Below are 25,807 nucleotides of genomic sequence, written 5' to 3'. Positions count from 1 at the left end.
GTACCATCTACTGTTTCCGTGGACACATTGTATGGTTACGAGACCCATGGGTCGAGGGCTACCCCCTGACACGTTTTGGGGCCTCATGTAGCTATGCAAGCATCCAGTGTCGATTAGGGTGGACCGATCCTCCCCATTTACCCTCACTACTGTATGGTAGGGAAGTGGTTGTCTCTCTCTGGTGCAATAAAAGGATCGGGTTAGCCCTACTTCCATCGGCTCTTCTTTTTGAGGGCATACCCTAGCTATGTGTCCAAGCCCTCCACAATTGAAACCCTGGGGTCCTGCTGGGGGGGGGGGGGGGGGGGGGGGGGAGGATTGTCGAAAAGGGGCAGATAAAGGACCCTTTTTGTGGTAGTGCTTCCTGATGGCTTCCAATGTGTTTCTTCTTTGCCCTTTTGCAGCTCCAGAGCCCTACTAAAGGCGCTGGCTATTTCTACTGCTCTCTCCATAATGAGCTGTGTTTCTTGTCGTACCCATTTCTGTATGGGTGGATGTAAGGAGGCTAAATATTGCTCCAAATAAATTCTATCCATGATTTCTTCTTTATTGGATCCCAATGGTTTGGCACATTACGAGCATAAATACATCTACAATGACGTCGCACCATTCAGTGAATCTGTTACCTACTGGTCCAGATTCATTGATGATGTATTTTACATCTGGAATTGCACGGAGGAGGAACTTGCGGATTTTGTCTCTTGGCTCAACCTATGTGATACCAATATCCGGTTTGTAGCAATGAGTGACAAACATAGTGTTGAATTTCTTGATGTCATCATCAAAGCCAACAAACAAAAACTCTTAGTTGATTTATTCACCAAGCCCACTGCCCGCAACACATTGTTACATTTTTCCAGTTATCACCCAAAGGCACAAAAAACTACGATCCCATTTGGACAGTTCCTACGTCTCCGTAGGAACTGTACCAATCTAACTGACTATGACAGGCAATCCTGTGTCATGAAAGCTAAATTTATTGCCAGGGGTTACCCTAGAAGACTGGTCCGTGACTCTTACAAGAGAGCACGGTACTATGACCGTCAATATCTACTTGGGGAGAAAAATGCCAAACAACAGGATCGCCTTGTATTTATCACGCGTCACTCGACGATGAACGAGACCATACGTCAGATTGTCAATTCCAATTAGCACATCTTAAATGCAACAAGAGATGTATCAAATCATCTATCAAAACCGATGTTTGCATACCGTAAAAATAAGAATCTGAAGGATTTAATAACACACTCGCGTATGCTGCAAACTCCACCTAATTTGACACAGACCACCATACATGGATTGCTTGTTTTGAAGGGTAATTACAAATGCATGTCATGCATTGCCTGTAAATATGCCTTGGAAGTGAAACAATACTCCATCAATGGGGTCAATGTTGACCTACAAAGCTTGACTAATTGCAAGACAACCAACATTATCTATGCAGTAATGTGTCCCTGTAATAAAACCTATGTAGGGGAAACATCGAGGTCTATGACGACAAGATTAACAGAACACAGGTCTGCAATCAGGACGAAAAAACTGCAAGCACCGCTAGTGCAACATTTTATTGATCTCAATCATACTGCAGAAGACATACGATGGTTGATTCTTGAAAAAATCAATGCTCATGGACCCCAAGGGACAGAAGTTCGCAAGATGGCGTCTGTATTTTTGCCATTTCTCCCGTATACTATTGGTCACAGCACTACCCTAAGATGGCGTTCGCTTTTTTCATCTTTCACAGGCCAGTAATGATCATCATTCTTCGGAATGCATCATTCGGCACACTGATTACGCTTGTAGACAGGAACCAATCGGCGACTGGTTCAGGGGTCATATAGGAACCCTCATGCAACAGTCCTGTTCGTACTCCGTTTGCGGAAGCGGCAAGAACGGACACTTTAATGTTGGATAACGGACGGGACCTTTGGCGGTAAGATTTTAAGCGCCAGATCAGTGTATTTAACCGAGCAGAACCCCAACCACTAGAGAACACCATTGTTTAAAAATATTTGATATTACTTTGTCCTGGAAAGGGAATACATTTCTAAACTTCTTTTTAGATTAAGGTGTTGCGCTCCCCACCAGAAGCGGCAGTTTCAGAAAATAAGTTACATAGGACCCCACAGCTGGAGAGCATTCAAGCCGTGTGAGGGATCATAGTAAGTGCGCGCTCATATTCCCTCTATTCATACTGATTGACAGCCACTTGTCTAGTTTTTGAACTTTATTTCAATGAATCCACACTAGTTGGTTTCCTCTCCTCTTCTTTTTTCCGTGTAGATATGGTTTGATGACTACAGATATACCGATATGATCCAATTAGCAGTGCCTAACTCCCCGCGGAAATTTGTAGTTCTTTAAGAAGATTGGGCACCTGGCCGCTTCATATAAGAGGTGTGAACATTGTATTAACCTACATTGCTACTATGTTTCCTAGAGACTCCTAAGCCGCAGGTAATTCAGGTCACAATTAGCACTGTTCCATCTCTGCTATTGTCCATTAGATATATATATATATATATCGTCTCAATATTAGTGGACATATAGCCTGTGTGTCTATATGGGACTAGCACTGTATAGTCTGAACCTTTTGTTCCTCATCTACAGATACGTTGGGGTAGAGTTTGGCCACCCGTGCATAAGCAGACGGGTTACGCGGAACCTCTCACGTCTCACCCATTTTTCTACAGTAACAACATGAGATCAATTTTGAGAAGGTATGTAGTCGTGCTGTCAGCTATTGCTATACCTTTAGTTAACTAGTACTACCAAGGACATGTTAGGCAAGTGAGACCTTACTTAGAATATGGTTGGAGCTGCACAAATTCTAGTAAGGGAACAACAGAAAATGTATCAGGTCCCCAAACCTAACCGCCATCCAAATATTCAGAGGTACTGGGATACATTTAGGTCCAGTTCAGAATATACCTAGGATAGTCACTAGATTAATATGGGTATTATCTGCCATGTTCTAGGTTCGCACATTTCACATCTACCAAGATACTTAGGGGTGTCCCTAATAGATGGCACCTGTAATGCCCCATAAGACACAATGGATTTGATAACAGAACTGCAGTTAAATTGTACAAATTTGTATATAGTGTATTATTAGGAGATTTGTTTCTTCTTTTTAGTACTTGTGCACTTGAGTCACTGTATGTATATAAACGATCATAGTTTGTCTTTTCTTATTAATTTGTAGGAGCTAAGGAATCATGGCTACCTGAGGAAGGCTAACGCCGAAATGCGCGTAGTGTGATTTAATAGAGCCATGCAATACATTTTGATATCAATTGGAAAGTAATTGATGTGATTCAAAAGAGCCTGATTTAAATTTTGATATCAATTGTAAAGTATTTTGTCGACCTATATGCAATGATATATTACCCTTAACACATGTTCATTTCAAGGCAGATTTTCTTGTTTTATACACTTTTTGTCTTTTTGTCCTATGCGAGCTACAAATATACCTGTATTTGAGATTGGTACAATTACTAATGTGTAAATCAATGCACAAACCGAATTAATGATTTAAAGAGTAATTGTACATATAACTTAGAAAATAATTGACCATAAAATCTGATTTGATTTGACTGTACATAGAGCATTGGGAAAGTTGAATTGAGACATTAAGCGTATGTATAAAGACATGTATAGATTGATACACAACAAATAAAAACATAGAAAAAATAGAGCTGTTGTTGGGGTTATATTTGGTCGCTATGACAATATAGTGCACTTTTTTATATATATATATATATATTGTTCGTTATTCTTTTGTATATTAGCTCATTGTGTCTGAAATAGTTTCCTATATATTTTGTTAACAATTGAGCCATCTATCCGCCATATCTTTTACTCTGTATGACAGGGCTCGGTGTGTTTCTTGGGGTCCTTCCTTGATCTGTCGAAGTTGTATGCAATAGGTTTCCTCATCTATTCCTAGTCTTTCCAAAATGTTCGTCTTTATCTCATCATACGGGGTGACACCAAGGGGGTTGGCTGCTTGGTATGCTGCTTGCATATCTCCTGAAAGGAGGGGATCCAAATAATATCCCCATTTATCCATGGACCAACCCGCAGCTCTGGCCACCCGTTCGAAATTGGAAAAGCAGAAATCCGGATCTTCTCCATTCACGTATTTTTGTAACACCACTGACGGAAGGGTGGGGTGTCCCCGTTGTTGGCTGAGGGTGTCAGCTAACTTCCCTATCACAGTCTCTTGACTTGGGCCTTGATTGGTCAGGGTTTGATGAAGTTTTTCCCTGTCTTCTACAGCTACCGCCAGGAATTTCTCCATAATGCGTCCCAACTTCTCTTGGTTATCCACCATTTTCTGAAGTGCTGCCTCCATTTCCGCTGGTCCCACTTCTGACACCACTTGTCGGATGGATGGGCGGAAATAGAAACTAGGAGGCCTGATTGGTGGTTGAATGGTTAATTTTTATTAGAAATAGGGTTAACGATAATGGTGGTCTGCCAGCTATCCGTGGTATGGATTGCCAGGTGGCTTTGTTCTTGAGGGAGTCTCCTGGCTTCTTTTCCGTCTTCTCCGGGGTCGTCTTGATTCAAGGTCTGCAGGTTGCCATCCCGGAGTGTCTCCAAGAGAAGAAAAAGAGCTGTCAGCAGACTGTACTATCTCCAATAGGGTTACCGTCACCACACCCAAAGTGAGAAAATAAGTGAAAAAATAAAAGAGGAAGGGTAATGTGGATACCCTCCTCCTCTAACCGGATATAACAAAACAATAGGCTCTCCTGTCTCTGACCTAGGGTCGGTCTAGGTTATGGGATATCTTCTCCCCTTTTCACTCTAGCCTTCACAAGCCCTCAGAGCCAGTGTCAAAACGAAGAGATGCCGCTACGAGTCTCCAAAACTAGGGAGTGATGCAATGGTTGGAATTTTACAGCTAATACAGCAGCAGCAACACGTGACTCATACCCCTCGTCGGGTCATGGTCACATAAAAATCAGAAGGCAGCCTGCGCATTCGTGAGTGTGCAATATTCAAGGACAGGGTTGTGCACCGGCAAAGTTGGTGTGTGACCCCCCCCTTCCCTTCTGCGCCACTCACCGCGTCTGCGGCAACTCTCCAGAGTTGCAGCGACTTTCCAGCATCCTTCGGGGGCGTCCACCAGTCTCCGAACCAGCTTTCCACGTCCTCCCCGCTGTCATCACCTCTCGTTGTTGCGTCCTCAATCTTCTTGCCACCAGGCGGTTCTTGTTCAGCCCGTTGATCCATCGTGCTCGTGTGGGGCTCAGCGTCTTCCGGGTTCCTCCTCCAGTCCGCCCCTTCTTCCTGCGTCAGCTTCCTAAAAGCCGGTTGTCCCACCTTTTCCTGTGTCCTCCTGTGCACCCATTCGTTGGGCTCTCCCTCCTCCGTCGTTGTTTCCTGTAGAGAGGAGGGAGGTGTTGCGATTAACTCTTGGCGCCCACGTAACCAACAAAGAGCTGGTCATCCACCCTGAATTGTTTAGTGCGACCCAAATAGAAGGAAAGCGCACATTTTGGTGCAGACGGTGGAGCCTCTCTTCCTCTTTTGAAGGATGCGGAGGCAGAAAAAAGGTGGGCAAAGTGATGGTTTGGCCAATGTGGAAAGAAGTAACCACCTTGGGTAGAAAGGAAGGTCTAGTTCTGAGGATAACCCTGTCAGGATGAACAGCCAGAAATGGAGGCTTGGAAGAAAGAGCTTGTAGCTCACTCACCTTGCGCGCAGAGGTGATGGCCACCAGAAACACAGTTTTCAAAGTTATAAGCCTGAGAAGACAGTTATTTAGTGGCTCAAAGGGAGCGCTCATAAGATATGTAAGAACAAAGTTAAAGTCCCACTGGGGTATTACGAAGGAAAAAGATGAGTAATGCCATTAAGGAAATGATTTTCAACAGGGGACTTCAAAAGAGAAGGCTGATCAGGAAGCCTAAGTAAGGCTGAAATGGCCAAAAGGTAGCCCTTTAGAGTGCCCAGAGCAGAGTCCTGCTGGGCCAAAGAAAGGAGGAACAAGAGAACCTCAGAAAGAAGGGCAGAAAGGGGATCCACAGCCTTTGCTGTGCACCATGCCACAAATGTGTTCCTTCTGCAGGCGTATGCCATCTTAGTGGAGGGATGCCTGGCTGCCAAGATAACATCACAGACTTTGGGAAGCAGGTCAAACGACGTCAACTGCTGCCGCTCAATCTCCATGCAAGGAGGTGGAGGCTGGACAGGTTCGGGTGGAGGACCGTCTCCTGCTGTTGCGACAGAGGATCCTACCGAAGAGTCAGTCTGTTTGGAGGACCGATGGCCATGTGTAGCAGCTTGGGATACCAGACTCTTCGTGTCCAATCCGGAGCCACAAGAATGACTTGGGCCCGGTTGAGCTTGATCTTCTTCAGCACTCTGTGCAGAAGTGGTATAGGTGGAAAGGCGTATAGAAGACTGTAGGAAAGAGGGTTTGTGTTGCAGTAACCACCCCACTTTTGGCCAGACTACTGGTGCACTTTTTCTTGGTGTGCCCTGACAATCAGGTTCCCAGGACCTGTGTTCTTTCCCCAAAACTAACCCAATTGGCATCTGTGACCACAGATCAGCCCCTGCTAAATGGTATCACAGGTACCCTAGGCACTGTGACCAGGTAAGACCTCTAAGGGCTGCAGCACGTATTGTGCCACCCTTAGAGACCCTGTACCTTTACACACCACACACTGCCTTTGCAGGCTGCGTGTTTTGGTGCAGAACAAAGTAAAGAGTCGACATGGCACACATCCCTGTGTGCCATGCCTACAACCCACTGCCCTGACATAGATCAGTCACCCCTCTAGCTGGGTGCCCTATGCCAGTAATGAGGGTACAGGTGCACGATCCCTGTACCACTACAGTGTCTAAGTCCATTCTTAGACATTGTAAGTGCAGTGCTGCCATTAAGAGTATATGGTGCTGAGAGCTTGTCATTTCGAACTCCACAGCACCATAATGGCTACACTGAAAACTGAGATGTTTGGTATCAAACTTCTCAGCACATTAAACCCACACTCATGCCAGTGTGGGATTTAATGAAAAATGCACACAGAGGCTGAGTGGTTGCTTTCAGCTGTCACCACCAGACATGTTTCTGGACCCCTGAGTAGAGAGCCTGCTGCTCTCTGGGGCCAGAAACAATGCACATCCTGGGACGAGGTGCCAAGTCTCCTCCCCCAGGATGGGCAGGGTTCGCGAAGGGGAAGCTTCAAAGGCATGCTGCCTTTGTGAGCCTCCCCAGACCAATTGCTGCTTTCAGCAACTGGTCCCCACTGGTTATAACCCCCACTTTGGGCAGGAGAGCCAGCGGGAAAAACAATGAGGGAAAGAGGTATGCCCACCTCTGCCACCTCCACCCCTCAGGTGGGGGAGGCGAGGTGAAGCACAACTCTGAGACCCTGCCATCATGAGGATGGGGGGACCCAACCAACCAGGGACAGGAGTCTGCCACCCTCCCACTGGAGGGTGGCACGATAGGGGGTGTACCCACTCCAGGGAAGGAACCCATTGGTCCCTGCCCTTTACCTACCTGTAACGCCCCTAAATCTAGTATTTAGGGGGCACCCTTAACTTTGCTTCCTCAGATCCAGAAACAACAAGAAGAAAAGAAGAAGAAGGACCGAACAACCGTGCAGCCAGCTAACAAGAGGAAGACGCCCATTGACTTGGCCCCAGCCCTACAGGCCTGTCTCTCCTCGAACCTGCTCCTGCGAAATCCCGGTGTGTCCTGCAGCCAGCAACCTCAAAAACCCCGGATGACCTGCCTGCCTTCACTTCCAAAGACTGCTTCTCCTGTGAACACCGGATTTGTTAAACTGCAACCTCTGGCAGCAGCCGGAGACCGCAAATCCAGCCCACTCTGCACCGGCCGAACCCGTCCCAAGCTGTAGTGGAAAAACACCATGAAGAGGTCACCCCGGCGATCCTGATCTGAGATCCGGTGACCCCTGACATGCCTCAAGCCTCCATTCGACGGCTGCAGTCTAAATCCAGAAGGCCCCCCTAACCGCGACCAGGAGTTGGTAAGACGATCCGGCCCCAAAAGGCACCTCTGCACCCGATGCCCCACGGCCTTGTGTGGCCAAGCCGACGGTGCCTACCCAGCCCTTAACTTCCCAACTTACCTCTCCAAGTGGTGGTCGCCCCCAGAAGTCCTTCGTCTCCCTGCCTGCACGCTTCTGCAAACCGTAGGTTCTCCATAGACAACAACAGGGTGCCCGACGTTGAAAAAGCACTCTGCACCAGGCGGCCCCAGTGCCACTGAGGGTGCACCTTTTGTGCTACTTTGTTTCCCCATTTGCCGTGACCTAAACCCTAGGAGCTTGGGTCCCACAACCCAGTGGCCTGCTTGCCAGCAGCAACCCACCGGAGGACCCCTATCCCCCATTGGATAACATTGGGCCTCAACACTCTGCACCTGGCCGCCCTAGTGCCACTGAGGGTGAAACAAAAGTGCATCACTGACCCTGGGGGACCCCTGAGTCTAACCCCAGAACCTTAACTCCCACAGACGATAACTTACCTTTGAACCGATAACCTACTTTTCCTCCATAGGATAACATTGACCGTTTTTCCTGAACAAGTTTCTAAATGTGGAGTTTTGAAATCTAAAGATATTCTTTAAAAATCGTGCGAATAACCAAAACGTATTTACTTACCTGTTTGCAGGAAATGTCCCAGTGCTGAATCCATGTATCCAGCACTGAGTAAGAAAAGTAACGTACAAGGTAACTTACCTGTAATTTACTGAAAAAGCCTATTCATTTCAATGCACTATTTTTCTTCTAAAAAAACGATTTAAGTGTGGAGTTTTGAAATCTAAAAATATTCTTTAAAAACCATACAAATAACCAAAACGTATTTACTTACCTGTTTGCAGGAAATGTCCCAGCGATGAATCTTGGTATCCAGCACTGAGTTAGAAAAGTAACGTAAAAAGTAACGTACCTTAAATTTACTGAAAAAGCCTATTAATTTCAATGTACTGTATTTGCTAAGTGTTGCAACCTCTTGCGTCGCCTGTAACTCAAACGAAGTACAATTTCTATTGCATTTTCAAACTGTTCTATATTCAGCAACTTATCACTGAAAATTATTTAATGCTTACCTGTGCCAGGCTTGCTTGGTTCTAAAAACAAAACAACAGTATATATTTTTATCCAAAAACAATTGGCCTAGAGTTCAGTTCTTGAGTGTGTGTACATCAAATGCTTAACACTGCCCTTTGATACTGCCTTACTGCTCGACCACTCTATCACAAATAGAGAGTAAGGTTCTATCTAACGATAACCTCTGCCTACCTCTGGGGTCACCTGGACTATATACACACTATACCTCATTTTGGTGTAGTATATATAGAGCCAGTTTCCTACAAAGACCGCAACTCCATGCCACTCGCGGCGAAAAGCGTCGCCTATCAAGTGCCGCCTTCGAAATACCAAAGCGCAGAATTGCTGACATTGCACGTTCTCTTCGGTGGCGAATAGATCTAACCAAGGCCTGCCGTCGACCCAATCCTGGTTCGTGAACCACCACTGCAATTGATGTGCAGAGCCCTCGGAGATCTGGACGCAATCGGACAGGTTCCCCTGATGTTGCGCCCACTGGAACTTCTCAGGTTCCACTGCAGAGCCCGCATATGCCATGTGGCATGGTCCACCAGCAGGATGCCATCAGGCCCAGTAGCCTGAGGGTCATCCCGGAAACCAGGGATAGAGGCTGTAAGATCAGAATTATAGCCCGAATATCCTGGACTCGCTGTTCGGGAGGATAGACCCAAAACTGTGTTGTGTCCAGAACCGCTCCGATGAAGAGGAGCTTCTGAGAGGGAGTCAGGTGTGACTTTGGCACGTTGATTGAGAACTCCAGCGAATGCAGGAGGTCGGCCGTAGAATGGCGGTGGGAGACGACAGCCTGGGGTGAGCCTGCCTTCAACAGCCAGTCACGGAGATATGTAGGATGAGTAGGAGACTGGCTTAGTATATTAGTATATGGTTGTAAGAAGGTAGGATCTGACTGCATGGTTATGGCCCCTTTTTGGCTAGTGTTTTGCTGGTTTTTGACTAGTCTGACTGGGATCCTGCTAATCACGACCCCAGTCCATCTGCTTTCTCCTTTAAATTGTTATGAATGTATTTTAGTACACTCCAGATTGGATACTGGGGTACCCTTATGAGTCCCTAGTATATGGTACCCACGTACCCAGGGCATAGGTACCCCAGAAGCCTCCCATGGGCTGAAGCATGTATTATGCCACCCATGAGAGGCCATGCAAAATGGAACTACAGGTCTGCTACTGCAACCTGTGTAAGCTGGTGCTTGTGACACTTACTTTAGATATAGGTACACTATATCTATAGGTCACTACTCTTAAAACTTATAAGTCACCCCTATAGCAGGCCTTAACAATCCTGAAGGCAGGGTGCTGGGTTTTACGTGAAAGGGTGCCCCTGCATAAGCAGAGCCCCTCTGCAGCCTTTGGAGACCATTCTCTTGGGTTTGTCTGTGACTCAGCCGCACATTTAGTAGAGGTGAATTAAAACCTCGTAGTAAATGCTACTTCGAAAACGGCTGCATGGAAACATATCGCGTTTGGTATCAAACACCTTGGAATCATACATCCACACCGGTAACCGGTGTGGGAGGTATGATTCCACCCTTCTGAAGCGAGCTTAGTGGGGTCACTGGTCTACCTGGTGCCAGCCTTCTCGACCCGGACAGCATAAAATGGCTGCTGCCGACCAGAGACACATTTCTGCCCTCCTGCTGCTGAGCCAATCTAGAGCAGAGGAAGGCAGCACAATAGGCATCCTGTCACAGGGAGGTGTGACCACCTCCCAGACAGGATTTAGTGTATTGGGGTCGGGTGGGTGCACTCTGAGAGTGCCTGAAAGTCTGACCTTGGGGCACATTTGGTGTCCCTGTGCTTAGTCCAGCTCAAACCAGTTCTGGGAGCCGTTGGCTCCTGCTCTGCTGCAAAACTGGACAAAGGACATGGGTGTAACCACCCCTCTGTCCTGACCCTCCCCTTGGAGGGTCCCATAAATCTGTCCAACCCTCTCCAGTGGGTACAAAAGGGCTCAACTGGCTGTAGATTTGTGCCCTTGGGCTCCGTGCAGGACCTGTGGTGCACTAAGGAAAATTGAAGAATCTCCCTTGGGGTGAAGGAGTCACTCCCCTGCATTCGCAGGCACCTCAAACATAACTGACCAGTCTGCGGCTCCTGAGCTCCTGCAGGCTCCAAAGATTTCAGCAACACAGGAGGTGGGTTACGAAGGCCCCTGAGGTCTATCTGCCCTCTCAGCAAGTTTGAGACCAGTATCCCTCGTGGGGACTGCATAACCTGAACCCCTGTGAACCGCGTCAATTTGCAGATGAAAATGCTTGTTGGCGATTCCCGAGCTTGTGCATTGGACTCCGTGTAGTCCTGACCCTGAGCAGTATTTGCATCAAAGAACTCCAGCCTCCTCACACCAAGTGCTCCGTGGGCTGGTACTTTGCATGCTTGCTCGAGGTCCCCTAGCGACTTCAGGTCATTCGGCCTGTGTGTCCCCCTGAGGGTCATCTTGATTTATGTTGGCTTTTCCTGGTTGCTCCAGACATGCCCTGACTCCCTATTGCTTGGTGAGTCCCCTGGACCTTGCTGATCCACACCGTAATCTGCCTGACCTTCCTGCGTGGGTTGCTTTTGCCAAAGTTTGTTGGTGCTCCAGCCGGACACCGACCCCTCAGCACTCAACATCCTTCGTGGGACAGCTCTTATCTGGCTCCTGGTTGTCGTCCGCGTCTCCTAGCCCTCATGGCTGCAGACTCAAGAATCCCTTCTTCGTACCTGAAGCACCCGACATCGGTGGGCATTCGTCTCCTGAGCCCCTGGTCACTCTGAAGTGAATTTTCAAAACGGGGTACGGAGTTCCTCAGATACAGGATGGAAGAGATGAGGACCAAGAAGGAGACGAGAATCAGTCACCAATTGGTTATAAGGAAGTATTAAGGGGAGGGCCAGGGAAGTGCCCTTTGCGGAACTAGAGCTCTCACACACCCAGCAAGCTAGGTGTCATGCTTCATCATATGAGCACTGCCCCTCGTCAAGTCGGCGCTGCAATCCTTGACGGGCTCCCGAAACCGGGTCTCTTTATCGGGGATCTTTTGTTCCTGCCGATATGTGCTTGGGGGTGAGGGGCCTAGTGTAATGGATGTAGCAGGAAATGGAAGTTTTAAAAAAGGTTAGTCAGTCCTAATAATGTTTTTATTCTGAAGGTAGACTACCCTATTAAAATTGGTGTAGAGTGGCTAAGTCATAGAATTAAGGTGTCTAGACGTGAAGCTCTACTCTAAAGGATCAACATGTTTCTTGCCAAAATTGTCTGTAGGATCAGGGCAATTCGTCAGGATCAAAAGCTGTCTACATAAAAGTGGTAATGTGAACTCTACATACCACGTCCTAGGTTGCTGCCCTAGTGTGTTGACTAGATAAGCTAGCAACGGTACTGGCGGTTGTAGAGGACACCGATTGGGTCCAACGTCAAGGAACGTTAATCCTGAGGACCTACCCAAACCGCCAGGGACCGGGGTGGTCACTCTGAAGTGACCCATACTTTGTCCCCTCTGTTTTCAGGTTCCTTCCTTCCAGAATCCAGACTTGGATTCATTCGGACCCTTTTCACCTTCACGACAGCAGACTTCTTCGCAGCCCCCCAATGAAAACGACAGCAGTTTCCGACACCACTCTAGACCTATGCACACGGCTCCTCTGGGGTAGGTACATCTGGTACTACGATATCCACGGGTGGGGTGGCTCTCCAACGTCTTAAGTTCCAAAGGGTTTCCTCAAAGTCCTCCTAGAAGGATCCTTAAACTGTTTAATTGCAACCGCGACTTCCCCATAGAATTGTACGGAGACCGCGGTCATGTTAGCACACTGCACCTGTCCATCGTGGGGTCCCTATCTACTCACCTTGGGTGGTTCCTTGGGGTCCCAACGATTCTACGTTCTCCAGACCTTGTCTTGAACTGAGTTGTGGTTGTTATACCACTATTTTAGTATATGGTTTGGTCTCCCCCGGGAGCCCACTGTGTATTGTGCTACTTACAAATGTTCTATTGATCTCATATTGTGTGCTTTGTGTTGTATCCTCTTGTAGAGGATATTAGATAGTGTTATATTAATAAATACATATTTTTATATAACAACTGTGTGGTTTCCCTTTCATATAGTCAATATAGGAGGTGATAGTCCGGTAAAAAAATCTGCTGAACATTCCTCCAAGATTAAGCCTGGAGGCTGCTCTCCACAGGTTCCTCTAGGATAGCTTTCTAAAGGTTATCCTTGACCTCATACATCATAAGGGTCGTTTGGACTGGTGCAAGGTGCCCACTTTAATTAGTGAACAGCATATACCAGGCCAACTTCTCACAATGGTGCACACTTATGTAAGTGTAGCACCCTGCACTAATACGGACAATCCTTCTGGTGATTTTAGTGGTCTTAGACAACCTTAGAAAGCTCTCTAAGTGGTAGCTGTGGAGATAAGCCTTCAGGCTTAGTCCAGAAGGAGTGTAAAGCAGCTAGTTTTGCCAGATCTTAATCTTATTGGATTAGGTTAAGTGAAAAAGAACCACATAGTGGATTTATAAAAATACGTATTTTTTATAAGACACTCACTAACACACAATGATATCTCCTACCCGGAGATATAACATAATGCACGTAATACTTTGCAATAAGAACAGGTAAGTTGTAATATTACCCAGTGGTCGCCTGGGGAAGACCATACCATATACTAAAATAGAGGGATGCGAACTGCGACTCGAGTCAGACTGTACCAAGAAGACACAGAAGTATTGGGAACCCAAGGAATCACTGAGGTAAGTACCCAGGAACCCTAACAGAGGCCGTGTGCAGTATGGGAACACGACCGCATACTCAATTCAAGTCAATAGATAAGTTACGGTTGCAATTTTAAAGGATAAGGACCCTTCCTAGTGGACCCGGAAGAAACCTAGTGGACGACAGAAGGTTGGAGAGCCACCCCACCCGTGGATACCTACACCAGGGAAGCCAGGTGCATAGGTGTGAATTGGGTGTCGGAAACCCCCGTCGAACTCAATGGAGGACTTCAGGACGATGTCGCTGTGGAAGAAGGAAAAAGTGTCCAGTGAAACCCAAAGGTGGATTCAAGTTGAGAAGTACCTGCAAGCAGAGGGGACAGAGTCTATGAAACTCAGGAGTGACCAGGAGGCACTGGAGACGAATGCCCACCGATGTCAGGTGATGCAGGAGAGTTGTCGACGACCTTGGAGCGGCAGCTGTGTGGACCAGGTGACGTTGTGAAAGACCAGGAGCCGTTCACGAGCTGTCCCACACCAGATGACGAGAGCTGAAGGGTCAGTGTCCATCGGGAGCACAAACCAGCCTTGGCAACCGCAAACAACGTGGCAAGTGAAAAAGGTGCAGAATTACGACCAGCAAGGTCAAAGTGACTCACCACAAGCAGGGGAGTCGGAGTAGGCCCCGAGCAATCAAGGGAGCCACTGGAGTCAAAGAAGACTCTCGAAAGGACCCACAGACCGGAGGCACAGTAGTCGCAAGAGCATGTCGAGCAGCTCACCAAGGATGCCGGCGCACGGTGCAAGAGACGCAGTGAGGACGAAGATCTTGATCGTAGGAGATGCTTGAGGCTGGAGCTTCCTGGAGCCTGAAGATCTCTGGTGAATAGAGCCAACAATCCTTGGCAATGGTGAATCGACGCAGTGCACAGGGGTTTGGTTCCTAGGGTTCTAGCGAGGGATACTCGGTCTCAAACTCATTGAGAAGACAGTGTAGGCCTCGGGTGAGATGTAGAGCCACCACATGTGTTGCTGAGCCTTTTGGAGTCCGTGGTAGCCCAGGAGCAGCAGACCAGTCAGCTTGCTTGCAGTGCCTGCAGATACAGGAAAGTGAGTCCTTAACTTCAAGGGTGATTCCTTCAGGTGTCTTGGATGTCCACAGGCCTTGGAAGGATTCTGTATGGAGCAAAGACACGGACAGTGCAGAAGAAGAGCAGGACAACGAGACCGGGAGCTGCAGGAGTCTTCCCGGTTGCAGTCTCGGTCCCCAGAGCAAAGTCCAGGGAAGTCCAGAGTGCACAGATGGTCGAAGAAGAAGTGGTGTCTCGATCTGAATCTTGTCCCACGACAAATCTAGGGACCCACCCACAGGTAAGCCCTTAAGCACCCTAAGGAAAGGGTTGGGACGATTCAGGGGTCCCTCCCAGGGAGGTGACGAACAGTGGGGAGGATAGTCCCATGTACTTTATTCAGTTTCGCACCAGAGCAGGAGCCAGCGGCTCCCTGAACTGGTTTCAACTGGAGTATGCAAGGAGGGCACCAAAATGTGCCCTTCAAGCAGACTGAGTGGTGATGGCAAGTTGGCTCTGGTGTGAAACTGGACAAAGGACATGGGAGTATTCTCCCCACTGTCCAGCCCCTCCTCTGGGAGGGACCCTGAATAATCCCAACCCTTATCTAAGGGAACTTAAGGGCTTACCTATGGGTGGGTCACTAGATTCGTCGTGGGACAAGTTTCAGATCACATTCCACTTGAACTTCAACTGTCTGGACACTCTGAACTTCGCTGGACTTCGCTTTGGGAACCAAGACTGCAACGGGGAAGATTCCTGCTGCTGCTGGTCTCGTTGTTCTGCTTGTCTTCTGCAACGTCTGTGTCCATGCTCCCTACCAGTTCTTCACCCGGCCTGTGGACATCCAAGACACCTGAAAGAATCTCCCTTGGAGTGAAGGAGTCACTCCCCTGCATCTGCAGGCACCGCAATGCAGCTGACCGGTCTGCCGATCCTGGGATCTCACGGACTCTGAAAGGCTCATCAACATAGGTAGTTGTTCTGCAATTCCGTCGAGGCCTGCACTGTCTTCAATCCTAGTTTGAGGGAAGTATCTCTCGTCGGAACGGATGTAACCGAACCCCTGTGCACAACACCGACTTGTCGTTGCCAAGGCTTGTTGGCTCTCTCCTCCAGAGATCTTCAAGATCCGAAAAGCTCCAACCTCAAGCTATTCGTGCAGCCAAGATCTTCGCCCTCACAGCTACCTCTGCACCATGGTCCTTCTTCATTGGTGAGCTGCTCTTGAGGGTCTTCTATGGGCCCCCCTGCTTGCTCAGTGCCTGCTCAGACTTACCTGCGTGTGGTGAGTCACTTGGACCTTGCTGGTCCCGACACTACACCTTTTGCGTCGACTGCGTTGTTTGCTGCTGCCAAAGCTTGTTGGTGCCCCTGCCGGACACTGACCCCTTGGCTCTCGACATATGATGTGCGGCAGCCTGTGAATGGCTCCTGGTCTTCCACACCACTGCCTTGTCCGCACACCTGCAACTTCAAGGGCACCGTCAACTCCACTGCATCTACCGACATCGTTGGGCATTTGTCTTCCTTGCCTCTTGATCAGCTCTGAGTGGCAATGACTCTGTCCTCTGGGCTTGCTGATTCTTCTCACCTTAAATCCACCTTTTGCTTCCACCGGACTCCTTCATCGTCTTCTACTGCAGCATCTTTCCTGAAGTCCTCCATTGTGGTCTAAGTCGGTTTCCGACATCACTTGACACCTATGCACTCGGTTTCCCTGTTGTAGGTATCCTGGTTTCTGGGATATCCATGGTTGGGGTGACTCTCCAACCTTCCATCTTCCGCTGGGTTTCTTCAGGGTTCGCTGGGAAGGGTCCTTTTTCTATAAAACTGCAACCGCAACTTAACCATTGACTTGTGTTGATCACGCGGTCGTGTTCACGCTCTGCACTCGGGCTCTGTGGGGTTCCTGGGTACTTAACTTGGGTGGTTCCTTGGGCCCCCAACACTTCTACGTCTTCTGGGTCCAGTCTTGACTTAAGCTGTGGTTCATATCCCACTATTTTAGTATATGGTTTGGTGTCCTCTTGGGGACCACTGGGTGTTTGTGCTACTACAAAGTTCTATTTCCTACATATTGTGTGTATGGTGTTTGTATCTCGGGTAGGAGATACTACAATGTGTTAGTGAGTGTTTGTAATAAAATAACTATTTTTATAACTACGCTGTGTGATTCTTTTTCACTTAACCTATACCATAAGATTAAGTACTGGTAAAACAAGCTGCTTTACACTCCTTCTGGACTAAGCCTGAAGGCTGCTCTCCACAGCTACCACTTAGAGAGCTTTCTAAGGTTGTCTAAGACCACTAAAATCACTATAAGAATTGTCTGGATTAGTGCAGGGTGCTACACTGACATAAGTGAGAACCATATACTAAGCCAGCCTCTCACAGTCCTGCACATAAAAACAGATTGACATGAATATTTGCTGAAAGTAATGTGTTACTTATTACCACTGTGGGGGGAGGGGAGTGGCATAATGACTCACTCTAGGCTTCCCTTCAGGCAAGTCAAGCCCCCTACACTCAACAATGGTAGTAAACAGCATTTAACACAATGTCCATGTGTGTTTATATAATATATATATATTCATAGGGGAGTGAAGGATTTAATTAAAAGCTCAGCAGTCAGTGTCTTTTCCTCTGTAGCCCATCCGATCATGTGTTTATCAGATCTTAAACACGTGTTCCTAGTTGCAATCCAATATTCACCAAGCAGGTGTTTATGTTGATAATGCTGAGATTCGAACATGTGATCTGCAAGCACCAGCAGAAGTCTGTGACAAGCATTTAACTCTGAGCCATTGTGGCGGAAAAATTGATTTCTAACACAATGTAGCTTTTTTTCTTATAAATGTAAAGACGTTAAATATAGAATTTTACATCAAGAAGCCCTATCCTTTTGGCTGATCTGCAAACCCATATGGCCTCCTCAGATCATATCTTGTCCACTTTCCAAGGGTTAAATACTAGATATATTTTTCCTCAATCATTGAACTGTACTAACCTTTCAATAAAAGTTGTATTCATGTCCAAGCTGTAAATCTTGAAGGTCCTTAAAGGAGTTTCCCGCAAAAGCACATCCCCTACAAGACCTGGAATATAAAGCGGTAGTTAGAATATAGAATAGTAGAGTAGCCCTTACGTGAAACCCACAGACAGATATCCTTAACACTGATCAACCCTTGTCCCTCTCAAACAACTGTCAGCACAGCTGGCAGTGTCAGACTGTTTGAGAAATCCCAACACCACACTAGACAAAAGTGACCTAATTTAGAGTTTGACTGAGCAGCAGCTCACCAGACTCATGGTTCTGCTGCTCCATTTAGAACCACGGAAAGAGCTATGTTTACACTGGCTCCGCCATTGTAAAACTCAGATCTGGTGGCCCATCCACCAAGGGCCCATCAGGTCACAATGAAGGTCACCCCGTTCTACTGCAGGCGGCGATCATTTATAATTTCTTCTCACTGTTACAGCATTCAAGGCATGGCAGAGCGGGACAGGAGAAAGGAAAAATGGAAAATGGCTACCAGGAACGAAAAGAAAACTCCCTTCATGTTGGGAACTTGAGAAATAAACTTATGCTTTGGGAGTTTATTTTCTCCACACAAAATTTTCAAATGGCATCAGTGCTAAATTTGAGCCCGTGGTTACCAGTGGGGGGCAACAGGCACTCTTTTTTGGGGACAGGAACTTATTTTTAGGTCTCGCCTATGCAGCGCGCATGTGTTGCATAGGAGGGCCTTTAGCCGTCGCTCTGCCATTTTCAAGCACACTCTCGTGCTTGTGGCGGCATCCACCTTGCAGGAGCGAGCAGCGCCGTGCATTCTAATTGGCTGTTGCTCGCTCACGCAAGGTGGATGGTGCCACAAGCACGAGTGTGCTTGAAAACAGCTGCTGCTTCTTAGCGCAATCGCTTTCACTTTCGCGCCCTAGTTGCAGCTGCTGGAGGCGCAAGGAGCTCCGACGATCTTGGCTCTGCAGACAGCCTATCTCGGATTACAGCCAGGCCTGCCACTGGGCAGCGCTCAGCTTTAGGGCGGTTTGAACTTTGCCACTATCCACTCCGCCTCCCTCAGTCTCCTGGACGTAATTATGCCAAGAAGTTGTTTATTCAGCGACGGCTGAACCAATGCTCGACCTTCTGGCAGAGACGTGTTCCCATAATGTGCACTCCACTCTCTACTAGTCATTGATACATTTGTTTGGCGATGATCTGCAATTCGTAACTTTGTACATTGGCATGTTTTTGTGATGCCACTCTGAAAGATAGTCTATGAGCAGAGCGCTCCCTGCCATGATCTGGGTGCAGGTGGGAGGTCGATGGTTTGAAGCCAAGAAGGGCTTACTTATGCTTCTTTTTTTTTCTGAGGTCAAATAAAAGGATTACTATTTATTGTTAAAAAAAAAAATCTTTATTTTGGTTCTCTTAAACCATAAAAGATACGTTTAAACACATACAATTTCCATGTACAGATAGTACAGCAATACCGTTACAATATTTATAAGTGGGGAAATAAAAAGGAAAAAGGACTTGTGTATGACCTGTCGCCACTATAACTGAAAACATAAATACATTTATAAATATATTAAAATAGGCATCATAATAAAAATGAAGATAACACTAATGTAAAACCCCTATTCCATCGTCCGTGTATTTGTGCTTTCATTCCTAGAACATTTAAAAAACAATTAATAATACTTTCTGATTAATATAATACAATGCACGATCAAGACTCCCTTATTACCTGCCGGTCGACCTGTACAAGCTGTTTCCGGATAGGGTCGCCCCTCACCTGCGCGCCATGTTTGTGGAGGCGCGGGGGAGTGGGACCCTCCCGTTGGACCAGCGACTGGCGACGATCGTGGTTATACACAAAGAGGGCAAACCCCGAGATAAGTGCGCCTCATATAGGCCTATCTCACTTCTTAACGCAGAGCCGAAAATTCTGGCTAAAATCCTGGCGACCCGATTGATTAGGGTACTCGGTGACTTGGTCCACCCGGATCAATCCGGCTTCATCCCGCACCGAAACACAGCGTTAAATCTTCGGCGCCTTCATGGTGTAATCGCCAGGGCGGGCACGCTGCATGAACCAGCTATTGTGGCGTCTCTTGACGCCACGATGGCCTTTGACACGGTGGAATGGGCATATTTGTGGGCCGTGCTGACCAAGTTCGGCTTTGGCCACGGTTTTGTGAGCTGGGTGAGGTTGCTGTATGAGGGGCCACTTGCGAGTGTGGTGGTGAATGGTCGGGCGTCGACTCCGTTTCAGCTTGGGAGGGGTACTCGGCAGGGTTGTCTCTGTCGCCTTTGTTGTTCGCCCTCGCCCTTGAGCCGCTGGCTGCGTGGATACGTTGGCACCCGGATATACGGGGCCTTAGATGGTCGCCTGAACACGAGGACCGTATTTCGCTCTATGCCGATGATATCCTGCTGTATCTTGCCTCACCCAAGAAATCACTTATAGTGGTCTGTGACGTACTCACATCTTTTGGTAGGAACTCGGGTCTTGTTATCAACTGGAGTAAATCGTATTTGTATGTTCTTAGTGGCGAGGCTCCACCGATCCCTAGAACATGTTCGATACAGGTCGCTCAGCAGGGCTTCGTGTATTTGGGGATTTTTATCTCCATGGACTCTGCTGTGCGATATGAGAAGAACCTGCTCCCCCCCCTGGCACGCCTGAGGCGGGATGTTGAAGGCTGGCGGAGGCTGCCGCTCTCCCTCGTTGGGCGTGCGGCCCTGTTCAAAATGATGTCTCTTCCCCGCTTCCTCTACGCACTGCAGAATACTTTGGACTGGGTTCCGGCCAAATACTTTCGGGAGGTCGAAGGCCTCCAACGAACGTTGCTTTGGGATGGGCGGCCGCGAATAGCTATTGCAAAGTTGACGCTTCCATGGTACGACGGGGGCATTGCGCTCCCAGACATCCGACGGTACTATTGGGCCACCCAGCTGAGCGCGATTAATCATGGGTTTTATGGCCCTGCCCTCAGCCCTGGGTATGCCATGGACAGGTGGTTGCTGCGTGGTGGTAACTACTACAGGGCGTTGTACTCGCGGTCCCTAGACTCGTCCCTCACGGGGCCCACTGGTGTGGCAGTGCGTGTGTGGAAGATGGCAACTGACTCGCTGGGCTAGAAGGATAGGCTCACCCTCGCTACCCCGCTGTTTGAATCGGAGAGACTGGGAAGGCTTTGGCACACAAAAGGGTTTGATAAATGGGACCTGATCGGCATCTCCAGGGTGGGAGATGTGCTGAATAAGGGGAAGGTGAAGTCCTTTGAAGAGTTGCAGACGGAGTATGAGCTGGGGCCCTCCGAGTATTTCCGATATATACAGGTGCGTCACGCCCTCCGATCAGTCCTCGTAGAGGGTGAGAAGGTGCCTGAGTCCTCTCCTTTGGAGGACCGGGTCCTTGATGGCCATATGCCCGAGAGCACGATCTCGCTCATCTATAAGAAACTGATCAACGTCCGGGCGGACATGCTTCTGGGGCTGAGGGACCAGTGGACTAGGGATGGCCTCGAGTTGGATGATGAGGATTGGCAGTCGGCTGTTTCCTCTCCTAAGGAGGTCGCGATCCCGTCGCGTCTGAGGCTGGTGCAGCTTAAAATACTGCATCGAGTGTATGTGACGGGGCCAAGGCTGGTTCACATGGGATTCTCGGAGGACGGCCTATGCAGGAGGGGATGTGGTATGGTGGGTACTTTCCTGCATATCATTTGGGAATGTGGTGTCATTACGGAATTCTGGAGGAGAGTCCAAGCAGTGATGGGGGAGGTGACGGGCATTGCTATGCAGCCGGAAGCGCGGTGTTGCCTCCTGAATGTCTGGGGGCCCACTGACCACGATGAGGCACAGACCCAATGGGTGACTCTGGGTAACATGGTCGCTAAGAGAGATATCGCGCGATTGTGGGGCTCCGCGGGGCCCCCCACATTGACCGCGTGGAAAGAAAATATGGACTGGAGTATGTTAAGGGAGAAGACGGTCTATTGCGCTAGAGGCCGCCCCCGGAAGTGGCACGCCATCTGGGGGCGGTGGAATCAATACAGGGGGGGAATATGTCTTGCCCCGGATCTGGATCCTCCCGAGGAACAGCTTTCCTCCTAACCTTCTTTCCAGCTCAGTATGGTTTATGGACTTTTTTGGCCTCTGCTGTCCCCCTTCTTCCTCTTTACACTGTACTGTAACTGGTAGATGAGTGGGGTCCGGCCTCCCCTGGGGGGCTTCACCATGGGCTTTCAGTGCTCTTGCCTTGCTGGGGTTTGTTGTGTGTTTTTGTGTTTACTTAAAATTGAACCTTTGCACTTCTCCTTTCACGGTACTGGGGACGCATCTCTGTTTCTATATATCGATGCTGCCGAACCTCCGGGAAGTCGGCTGAATAGCTGTGTCCTGACTTTTGAAAATAAAGGTTTTAAAAAAAAAAAAAAAAAAAGACTCCCTTATTACCATTTATATCTACATGCACAGGCTAAGTTCGTTAAGTATTGTCCTGAAAATGCTTAATCATGTTCATTACAGCTTCAGTCCTGCTTTGGCCCTTAAAAAACTTACAGCTAGAAGAAATTTACTTACACTAAATACAGTTAATTGTGCTGTGTCAGTTTTTAATATTCTTTCTGCCTCTTTACAAGACCTAATTCCCATATTTATACAAAAGGATTTAATCCATTTCTTTCTAGGCTTGACATATGCAGGACAAAAGAATAATACATGCAAATCATTTTCCTTAACCTTATTTGGGCATAGAGAACACAAGTCATTGCCTATTCCAGCATGATTGATAGCCCATCGTGACGTAATTGCATTTATATAAAGTACACCATATCTAAACTTCATATATAAAGTTTTTGCTAGTTGAGGACACACCTCATCTAGAAAGGGCTCAAATTTTGCTACGTCCTTGAACAAAAGGAACCTAGTCGTTAGCGGTCCATTAGGTAAACCATATAGCACACTATTTTGAATATAGGCCCAAAAGGTAGATTTTAGCAGTTTCTTTGAGGCTAAAGACAGCGAAGTTGGGTTGTCCCAATAATGGGATAGGCCCAGCTTCCTGAACCATGCAAAGACATGTCTAAGCCACAGAATACTCCTATTCTGATCAATCTTCAGAATCTCCTCTAGGCCTACCTTGTAGTGTAACAATTCTGTGGTTGACCAAAGTCTTATCCAGAATATAAAGGGTCTTAGTAGTGCGTAGTGGTCAGTACGTTTGACATTCAAATCCAAGGTAATTGGAATTAGTGGTGCTCGTACTGGGAGACTTAAAAGCATTCTATAAAATGTATTTTCCCCCACTTCAAAATTCTTTTTGCAGTAAGGCCCCCATATTTCAGCCCCATAAAGTGCGGCTGCTTGTGCTTTATATTTAAAAACCTCCAGGGCTGGGGAAACTGCTTTGGAGAAACTGCTCCTGTGCTTTTTCATTATGGGCAGAGAGTTTTGGAGCAGAGCTATCTTGCTTTTTTCCATTTGTTACTTCCAGGATAGCTTTGTGTCCAAAGATATACCCAAATAGTTAAATCTCTGCACATACTTCAACTTTTGACTATTTATTACTATGTTTTTAAATAAAGTTTTATGGGGATTTATGGCCATATACTTCGTTTTACTGGTGTTTATTTCAAGGCCTTTCGTTATTCAGTAAGTATGGAAGGAGTCTAATCGGCATTGCAATCCTTTTGGTGTTTATGATATTAATATGGTGACGTCAACAAATAGAAGTGCTGGCAGCGAATCTCCCCCCAATTTGGGTGCATTGTTCTGGCAACCATTCAAAAAGTTGGGGATATCATTTACATACAATGAAAATAAAGTTGGTGCCAGTACACATCTTTGATGTACACCCTTTTTTATAGGGATTGCTTCAGAAAGGTCGCCCCTCGGACCCCCATCTTACTTTTGCATAATTATCTTCATATAGCCTTATTATTTGCTCAAGTAAATCACCAGGTACCCCTTGACATCTCAACGAATCCCATAGTAAGTCCCGTGGGATAAGATCAAACGCTGCCTTTAAGTCTAAAAAGGCAACATAGAGGTGACCCTTTCTTATTTTTACATATTTCCAGTAAAGGCATGTGAACCTAAAAACCTGATCCGTTGTGCTGAGTTTTGTTCTAAAACCAGCCTAGAATTTTGAAAGCATATTGTTATCCTCAATCCAAATATTTCATCGATTTAAAATATACCTAGGGGGGCGTGGCCAAGATGGCGGGGTGAGCGGACGCTTCCTCCCGTAGCTCCTCCGGCCCGGCCAAGCTTGAGCCCTTTTCTTACGCCTTTCTCCCCCCGCTGAGGCTCAGCGCGGGAGAGGAGAGTGGCGGAGCATCAGGGGTGCACATTGGTGCTGTTTTGGTTCGGATCGCCTCGGGGGAACCCCCCCAAAAGTTCGATCGAGATCGAGGGACGACGGCGAGCCCGAGGGGCGGAGCGCATTGGAGAGCTGTCCGGGCGCCTCGGCTGGGCCTGGTGCTGAAAGTTGCGATCTGGAGGGGATCTGGCCCGCCGCTCGACGGAGACTGAAGGAGCCTTGTGGGAAGGGTCCCGACGGTGCAGGAGGCTTGGGACGGGCGCCCCGGCACTCAGACTTGTGACGGCGACACTTCGCACTGCGGAGGCCCTAGCCCTTAGCCGAGGTACAGCGGACTCCCTGATGGGCTTGGACCATCGGGGCCCCGGTGCGTGACAGACGGGGGCCGGTGGTGGACCTTATTTTACTGTGGGGTGCCTCGGGGGCCCCGGTGGTGTCGTCGGGCCTGGTCGTTTTGGCCTGCTCCGCCCGGCCGCCATTTTGTCCCCGAAGGAGCAGTGGTGGTGGCCTTCGCCGGAGTCCTGGCTGCTGGATGCAGGCGACCCCCGCTGCCGTTGGGCTGACTACCGGAGGGATGTACTGATGAGACCCCCCCGCTGCGGCCCCCTTGGTTGTCTTACACGGGCTCCTGCGGCTGACGGTGACCGGTTTGGGCCGCCATTTTGTCACCTGTGACGCAGCGACTTCACACACAGTGCTTGCCGGCGGCTGAGCATCCCTGGGGCGCCTGGATTGGTGCCCGACTGCGGAGCTAGTGATGTCTGGAAGAGGCGGCCCGAAGAAAGGGGACCGTACCCTGCCGGACATGCTTGGCAGGGCCCAGCACTTGCGGGACAGGACGCAGCCCTCGCCGGGGTCCTCCCGGGCTCCGGCGGATGTGACTGGAGGGGAGCCACCCGTCACGAGGGCCTTTATGGAGGAACTGTTTAGCTCCCTCAGGGAGGACTTCCAGACGCTGAAGCGGGAGGTGGCCAGCGAGGTCCGAGAAGTGCGCAGGGAGGTGGAGGGCCTTGGCGAGCGTGTTGAAGCGGTGGAGACGGAGGGCCAACAGCGAGCGGAGGAGATAGTCCACCTTCAGCAGGACGTTCTTCGCCTCCGGGAACAGTGTGTGGAGCTTCAGGCCCATTCTGAGGACCTTGAGAACAGATCTCGGAGGAACAACATCCGAGTGCGTGGAGTGCCGACTGCGGATGAGGGGTCCGACCTGGGGAGCTACTTGCGGGCCCTGTTCCGAGAGATCCTGGGGGAAGCTGCGGACTTTCCCATCAGCATTGACAGGGCGCATAGGGTTGGCCGGCAGCGCCAGTCATCGGCACCTCCACCGGACATTCTGGCCTTCCTGCCCGACTTTCCACTAAAGGAACGCATCATGTCTGAGGCCCGCAGGAAACAGCCTCTGACTTTCCGGGATCGGCCGGTGGCGCTTTACCAGGACCTCTCCGCCATCACGCTGCAGAAACGCAGGTCCTTTAGGATTGCCACTGACTTTTTGCGCGAGCATGAGACGCCGTACTCTTGGGGTCACCCCTTCCGCCTGATCTTTCGGTGGAATGGAGTGTTACACCAGCTACGCTCCTT

At 48.6% G+C, this 25,807-nt stretch overlaps 1 protein-coding gene across 2 annotated transcripts in view; it reads right to left on the bottom strand.

The window, feature by feature from the left end:
• Nucleotides 1-25,807, bottom strand: part of GLB1L2 (galactosidase beta 1 like 2) — a 1,021,913-nt gene that overhangs the window by 183,691 nt on the left and 812,415 nt on the right. For both annotated transcript variants that reach the window (XM_085647243.1, XM_085647244.1), the window contains exon 16: nucleotides 17,905-17,992. In XM_085647243.1, the coding sequence (XP_085503369.1) occupies nucleotides 17,905-17,992 (88 nt within the window). The remainder of the gene's footprint in view (nucleotides 1-17,904; nucleotides 17,993-25,807) is intronic.

Source organism: Triturus cristatus, chromosome 3_2 (assembly GCF_964204655.1).
Source record: "Triturus cristatus chromosome 3_2, aTriCri1.1, whole genome shotgun sequence".
Classification (NCBI taxonomy): Eukaryota; Metazoa; Chordata; class Amphibia; order Caudata; family Salamandridae; genus Triturus; species Triturus cristatus.
This window is presented reverse-complemented; position numbering and strand designations above follow the sequence as displayed.